Raw genomic sequence first — 7,963 nt, forward strand, 5'->3', positions numbered from 1 at the left:
GGTGGATTGGCCGTGCTAAATTGTCCCTTAGTGTCCAAAGATGTGTAGGTTAGGGTGGATTGGCCGTGCTAAATTGTCCCTTAGTGTCCAAAGATGTGTAGGTTAGGGTGGATTGGCCGTGCTAAATTGTCCCTTAGTGTCCAAAGATGTGTAGGTTAGGGTGGATTGGCCGTGCTAAATTGTCCCTTAGTGTCCCAAAGATGTGTAGGTTAGGGGGGATTGGCCGTGCTAAATTGTCCCTTAGTGTCCAAAGATGTGTAGGTTAGGGTGGATTGGCCATGCTAAATTGTCCCTTAGTGTCCCAAAGATGTGTAGGTTAGGGGGGATTGGCCGTGCTAAATTGTCCCTTAGTGTCCAAAGATGTGTAGGCTAGGGGGGATTGGCCGTGCTAAATTGTCCCTTAGTGTCCCAAAGATGTGTAGGTTAGGGGGGATTGGCCATGCTAAATTGTCCCTTAGTGTCCAAAGATGTGTAGGTTAGGGTGGATTGGCCGTGCTAAATTGTCCCTTAGTGTCCCAAAGATGTGTAGGTTAGGGGGGATTGGCCGTGCTAAATTGTCCCTTAGTGTCCAAAGATGTGTAGGTTAGGGTGGATTGGCCATGCTAAATTGTCCCTTAGTGTCCAAAGATGTGTAGGTTAGGGGGGATTGGCCGTGCTAAATTGTCCCCTTAGTGTCAGGGGGATTCGCAGGGTGGATATGGGGATCGGATCTGGGTGGGATTGATGCCAGTTCAGACTCGATGGGCTGAATGGCCTCCTGTAGGGATTCTAGGATTCCTTGGCACGGAGAACTTGAGGAGTAAGAGTGAGGGAGATAACATAAGAACATAAGAAATAGGAGCAGGAGTAGGCCATCTAGCCCTTCGAGCCTGCCCCGCCATTCAATAAGATCATGGCTGATCTGTCGTGGCTCAGTTCCACTTTCCCGCCCTCTCCCCATAACCCTTAATCCCCTCTCTTATCAAAAACCAGCAGACGGAGACAGAGTGGGAGGTAGGGAGCAAAAGAGTGAGTGGGGCAGGCAGGTGAGGAGATGGAGGGAGAGGAGGAGATGGAGGGAGAGGAGGAGATGGAGGGAGAGGAGGAGATGGAGGGAGAGGAGGAGTTGGAGGGAGAGAGGAGATGGAGGGAGAGGAAGAGATGGAGAGGAGGAGATGGAGGGAGAGAGGAGATGGAGGGAGAGGAGGAGATGGAGGGAGAGAGGAGATGGAGGGAGAGGAGGAGATGGAGGGAGAGGAGGAGATGGAGGCAGGCGAGGAGATGGAGGCAGGCGAGGAGATGGAGGCAGGCGAGGAGATGGAGGCAGGCGAGGAGATGGAGGGAGAGAGGAGATGGAGGGAGAGGAGGAGATGGAGGCAGGCAAGGAGAAGATGGAGGGAGAGGAGGAGATGGAGGCAGCGAGGAGATGGAGGGAGTGGAGGGGGCAGGCAGGGAGAGGAGGGGACAGGCAGGGAGAGGAGGGGACAGGCAGGGAGAGGAGGGGACAGGCAGGGAGAGGAGGGGACAGGCAGGGAGAGCGGGGGACAGGCAGAGAGAGGAGGGGGCAGGCAGAGAGAGGAGGGGGCAGGCAGAGAGAGGAGGGGGCAGGCAGAGAGAGGAGGGGGCAGGCAGAGACAGGAGGGGACAGGCAGAGACAGGAGGGGACAGGCAGAGAGAGGAGGGGACAGGCAGAGAGAGGCGGGGACAGGCAGAGAGAGGAGGGGACAGGCAGAGAGAGGAGGGGACAGGCAGAGAGAGGAGTGATATGGAGAGGGACTGGAGCAAGTTGTGATGTTGTAATCGAAACGGATCCCTCCACAGAGGCGACAGAGAAGACACAAGACTACAACTCTCTCCGGAAGTGCCTGCGGGAATACTTCCCTTCCCGCCGCTGCTTTGGCTTTGGGTGTCCGGCCACGAGAAGGAAACTCAAGCACCTCCAGGAACTGTCCGACGCCGAGGTGGACGAGGATTTTGTGGAAGAGTTTGGGAGATTCTCGGAGTACGTTTACACCGAGGGGAAGGTGAAGAGAGTCCTGGGCGGGCACCACGTCACCGGAACGAGTGAGTTCATCAACTCCAGGGGCACAGGATCCATCGGGATTGTGTACAGTGGGAGTGAACGGGAAGGGGGATTGGGATTGTGTACAGTGGGAGTGAACGGGAAGGGGATTGGGATTGTGTACAGGGGGAGTGAACGGGAAGGGGGATTGGGATTGTGTACAGTGGGAGTGAACGGGAAGGGGGTCGGGATTGTGTACAGTGGGAGTGAACGGGAAGGGGATTGGGATTGTGTACAGTGGGAGTGAACGGGAAGGGGATTGGGATTGTGTACAGTGGGAGTGAACGGGAAGGGGATCGGGATTGTGTACAGTGGGAGTGAACGGGAAGGGGATTGGGATTGTGTACAGTGGGAGTGAACGGGAAGGGGATTGGGATTGTGTACAGTGGGAGTGAACGGGAAGGGGATTGGGATTGTGTACAGTGGGAGTGAACGGGAAGGGGGATTGGGATTGTGTACAGGGGGAGTGAACGGGAAGGGGATTGGGATTGTGTGCAGTGGGAGTGAACGGGAAGGGGGATTGGGATTGTGTACAGTGGGAGTGAACGGGAAGGGGGATTGGGATTGTGTACAGTGGGAGAGAACGGGAAGGGGATTGGGATTGTGTACAGTGGGAGTGAACGGGAAGGGGATCGGGATTGTGTACAGTGGGAGTGAACGGGAAGGGGATTGGGATTGTGTACAGCGGGAGTGAACGGGAAGGGGATTGGGATTGTGTGCAGTGGGAGTGAACGGGAAGGGGATCGGGATTGTGTACAGTGGGAGTGAACGGGAAGGGGATTGGGATTGTGTACAGTGGGAGTGAACGGGAATGGGATTGGGATCACTGATGGGTGTCTCTCTGGCTGCAGTGTTGTGTGGATTACTGGAGGGCTATGTCCATGACTTTGTGAGGAAGGATATCCCGTGTGTGGAGAGCAGTGTCGCCCGGATGGCAGAATTGGAAAACGAGACAGCGGTTTCCAAAGCTTTGGAACGCTACGACGATTTGGCCGCGGCACAGTCTGCCGAACCGTCCCAAAATCTTGTCAGTCTCGCTCGTTTGTACCAGCACAATCACAAGGAAGCTCTTCAAACCTTCATGAGACATTCTCTGATGGACAAATCGGGCAAACATCTCGGGAAACTCGAGGTAATATCGCGATGGACAACTCGAGATGGGTCACGGGGCGGATATAGATAACCTGCTGAGAGAGAGAGAGGGAACTGAGAGACACCAGTCAGTGTACAGATATCTCCCTGAGAGAGAGAGAGAGGGGACTGAGAGACACCAGTCAGTGTACAGATATCTCCCTGAGAGAGAGAGAGAGGGAACTGAGAGACACCAGTCAGTGTACAGATATCTCCCTGAGAGAGAGGGGACTGAGAGACACCAGTCAGTGTACAGATATCTCCCTGAGAGAGAGAGAGGGGACTGAGAGACACCAGTCAGTGTACAGATATCTCCCTGAGAGAGAGAGGGAACTGAGAGACACCAGTCAGTGTACAGATATCTCCCTGAGAGAGAGAGAGGGGACTGAGAGACACCAGTCAGTGTACAGTATCTCCCTGAGAGAGAGGGGACTGAGAGACACCAGTCAGTGTACAGATATCTCCCTGAGAGAGAGGGGACTGAAAGACACCAGTCAGTGTACAGATATCTCCCTGAGAGAGAGAGGGGACTGAGAGACACCAGTCAGTGTACAGATATCTCCCTGAGAGAGAGAGAGAGGACTGAGAGACACCAGTCAGTGTACAGATATCTCCCTGAGAGAGAGAGAGGGGGGACTGAGAGACACCAGTCAGTGTACAGATATCCCCCTGACAGAGAGAGAGGGGACTGAGAGTCACCAGTCAGTGTACAGATATCTCCCTGAGAGAGAGAGAGAGAGAGAGAGGGGACTGAGAGACACCAGTCAGTGTACAGATATCTCCCTGAGAGAGAGAGGGGACTGAGAGACACCAGTCAGTGTACAGATATCTCCCTGAGAGAGAGGGAGGGGACTGAGAGACACCAGTCAGTGTACAGATATCACCCTGAGAGAGAGAGAGGGGACTGAGAGACATCTGAGAGAGAGGTGGGGTACTGAGAGACACCAGTCAGTGTACAGATATCTCCCTGAGAGAGAGAGAGGAGACTGAGAGACACCAGTCAGTGTACAGATATCTCCCTGAGAGAGAGAGAGAGGGGACTGAGAGACACCAGTCAGTGTACAGATATCTCCCTGAGAGAGAGAGAGAGAGGGGACTGAGAGACACCAGTCAGTGTACAGATATCTCCCTGAGAGAGAGAGAGAGGGGACTGAGAGACACCAGTCAGTGTACAGATATCTCCCTGAGAGAGAGAGAGGGGACTGAGAGACACCAGTCAGTGTACAGATATCTCCCTGAGAGAGAGAGAGGGGACTGAGAGACACCAGTCAGTGTACAGATATCTCCCTGAGAGAGAGAGAGGGGACTGAGAGACACCAGTCAGTGTACAGATATCTCCCTGAGAGAGAGAGAGAGGGGACTGAGAGACACCAGTCAGTGTACAGATATCTCCCTGAGAGAGAGGGGACTGAGAGACACCAGTCAGTGTACAGATATCTCCCTGAGAGAGAGAGAGGGGACTGAGAGACACCAGTCAGTGTACAGATATCTCCCTGAGAGAGAGAGAGAGAGGGGACTGAGAGACACCAGTCTGTGTACAGGTTTTTCTGCTGTGTCTTTTCCCAGGCTGCGCTGGACTCACGCTATCGAGAGCAAGTTTCCAAGATGGAAAGCGACTCGGAAAGACGATGCAGGGCCTTAATTTCGGAAACCATGGGATCACTTCAGGAGAAGTTAAGTTCTCAGCATTATATGAAAGTCGGGGGTCATGCGGAATTCCAACAGGATCTAAAGATGTGCATCGAAGAATACAACACCAGGAGTGTTGGAGAATTTAACGTAGGTGCTCCAGTTCCCTGTTTCTCTCCCGGGTCAGTTATTTACGCCTGCTTATCATTAATACGCAGAGCTGCAACCCCCAAGAGGACCACCTCGCCTCGCTGTTAAAAGTGTTTGGGAAGGTGTAAACTCTCGTTGAGAATGGTTCAGTGGGTAGCTAACAGAAATATCCGACCCTCACTTTGCAATGAACACTTTCATGATTTATTTATTTCACGATCCGGGAAATTTAACTGAACAGCTGACACATTAAATTAAATAAGATTCTGCTGGAATGCTGTTCAAATAAATACAAGGAACACATTAAATTAAATAAGATTCTGCTGGAATGCTGTTCAAATAAATACAAGGAACACATTAAATTAAATAAGATTCTGCTGGAGTGCTGTTGAAAAAAATACAAGTAACACATTAAATTAAGTAAGATTCTGCTGGAATGCTGTTCAAATAAATACAAGGAACAGATTGAATAAAATAAGATTCTGCTGGAATGATGTTCAAATAAATACAAGGAACAGATTGAATAAAATAAGATTCTGCTGGAATGCTGTTCAAATAAATACAAGGAACACATTAAATTAAATAAGATTCTGCTGGAATGCTGTTCAAATAAATACAAGGAACACATTAAATTAAATAAGATTCTGCTGGAATGCTGTTCAAATAAATACAAGGAACAGATTGAATAAAATAAGATTCTGCTGGAATGCTGTTCAAATAAATACAAGGAACACATTAAATTAAATAAGATTCTGCTGGAATGCTGTTCAAATAAATACAAGGAACACACCGAATATAGTAAGATTCTGCTGGAGTGCTGTTCTGATAAATACAAGTAACACATTAAGTAAAATAAGATCCTGCTGGATTGCTGTTCTAATAAATACAAGGAACATTCATTAACAAATGAGGGTAATAATAGAATTTAGTGAATTCCAAAACAAAACTAAAGCTTTCAGAACTTTCTGAAGTTTCTCAGGAAATTTCCCTGTCAAGTTTTTTTTTGATTTGGTACCTTTTGCTGGTTAGATGTGACCTTCTCTTCAGACATACGTAAAGCTGGCAGGCTTAAGAGCTGAGAACTCTCAACTCTTGGCCACTGGCATTTGCTCCCCCCCCCCGCCCCGACTTTCGAGGTTTGAGAGATGGCAGTTACAAAAAAAAACTCCTGGTTTTTCCCTTTGTACCCTCGCTTTTATATTTGTGATGACCAATCAATTTTCCAAAGATAACGTTGGTGTAATTTTGCCAGTGTCATCAAATGGGGGGTGAGAAAGATATGGAGGCTTTGGAGAATGTGTTACTTGCATTTATTAGAACAGCATTCCAGCAGAATCTTATTTTATTCAGTGTGTTCCTTGTATTTATTTGAACAGCATTCCAGCAGAATCTTATTTTATTCAGTGTGTTCCTTGTATTTATTTGAACAGCATTCCAGCAGAATCTTATTTTATTCAGTGTGTCCCTTGTATTTATTTGAACAGCATTCCAGCAGAATCTTATTTTATTCAACGTGTTCCTTGTATTTATTTGAAAAGCATTCCAGCGGAGTCTTATATTAATTCAGTGTGTTCCTTGTATTTATTTGAACAGCATTCCAACAGGATCTTGTTTTATTTGGTGTGTTACTTGTCTTTATTTGAACAGCATTCCAGCAGGATCTTGATTTATTCAGGATGTTCCTTGTATTTATTTGAACAGCATTCCAGCAGAATCTTATTTCATTCGGTGTGTTACTTGTATTTATTTGAAAAGCATTCCAGCGGAGTCTCATATTAATTCAGTGTGTTCCTTGTATTTATTTGAACAGCATTCCAACAGGATCTTGTTTTATTCGGTGTGTTACTTGTATTTATTTGAACAGCATTCCAGAAGACACGTATTTTATTCGGAAGCTTAACGGGGAATGGGGAATAGAGGGATAGGGTCCTGTCTCTGCAATTTCAACAAGTCGTCACTGAATCTTTTCTCCCTGACAGCCTGGTCAAGTCCTTTCCTCATGCCTGGAATCGTTGCAACTGCAATCTCAGTCCCTGCAGACCATGGAAAGCTTTGCCAGTGAGAAGGAAGACCAGTTAGCTGGTGAGCAAATTATTGTGGACACCGGTAATGTGTTAGGGGTGGGCAATGTACACTTTCCCCCATCAAACACTCCCAGGACAGGTACAGCACGGGGTTAGATACAGAGTAAAGCTCCCTCTACACTGTCCCCATCAAACACTCCCAGGACAGGTACAGCACGGGGTTAGATACAGAGTAAAGCTCCCTCTACACTGTCCCCCCATCAAACACTCCCAGGACAGGTACAGCACGGGGTTAGATACAGAGTAAAGCTCCCTCTACACTGTCCCCCATCAAACACTCCCAGGACAGGTACAGCACGGGGTTAGATACAGAGTAAAGCTCCCTCTACACTGTCCCCATCAAACACTCCCAGGGCAGGTACAGCACGGGGTTAGATACAGAGTAAAGCTCCCTCTACACTGTCCCCCCATCAAACACTCCCAGGACAGGTACAGCACGGGGTTAGATACAGAATAAAGCTCCCTCTACACTGTCCCCCCATCAAACACTCCCAGGACAGGTACAGCACGGGGTTAGATACAGAGTAAAGCTCCCTCTACACTGTCCCCCCATCAAACACTCCCAGGACAGGTACAGCACGGGGTTAGATACAGAGTAAAGCTCCCTCTACACTATCACCATCATAGGGAGGTACAACATGGGAGGAATAAGCGCTATTTAAATGCACAATGCCGCGGAGGTTGATGTGTGTTGTGTTTGTGTTGGACTTGCTGCTCCAGAGTTGACGGAGAGGATTACTGAACTCAGGAATGAGTTCCAAGCCAAGGAGTTGGAGAGAGACGCCGCAGAGCAGGCCCGCCGTAAAGAGTTGTTCACTCAGTTGGAGGCCAAGTTTGAGATGGAGAAGACTCTGAGGATGAGGGAACAGGAAGAGGCCATCAGACACAGGGAGGAGGAGGTGGCCAGGTACCTCGGGGAGGGCCACCT

The 7,963-nt window shown here is 49.1% G+C and overlaps 1 protein-coding gene across 1 annotated transcript in view; it reads left to right on the top strand.

The window, feature by feature from the left end:
• The window catches only part of LOC145339020 (guanylate-binding protein 3-like), a 9,222-nt gene extending 4,052 nt beyond the window's left edge, over positions 1-5,170 (top strand). The window contains exons 4-6 of the mRNA XM_080183446.1: positions 1,801-2,043; positions 2,893-3,173; positions 4,739-5,170. Coding sequence (XP_080039572.1) covers positions 1,801-2,043; positions 2,893-3,173; positions 4,739-5,059 — 845 coding nt within the window. The 3' untranslated portion in view covers positions 5,060-5,170. The remainder of the gene's footprint in view (positions 1-1,800; positions 2,044-2,892; positions 3,174-4,738) is intronic.
• Positions 5,171-7,963: the final 2,793 nt, after the last annotated feature.

Source organism: Carcharhinus amblyrhynchos, unplaced genomic scaffold, assembly GCF_965287045.1.
Source record: "Carcharhinus amblyrhynchos unplaced genomic scaffold, sCarAmb.v2.hapA chromosome_289, whole genome shotgun sequence".
Lineage (NCBI taxonomy): Eukaryota > Metazoa > Chordata > Chondrichthyes > Carcharhiniformes > Carcharhinidae > Carcharhinus > Carcharhinus amblyrhynchos.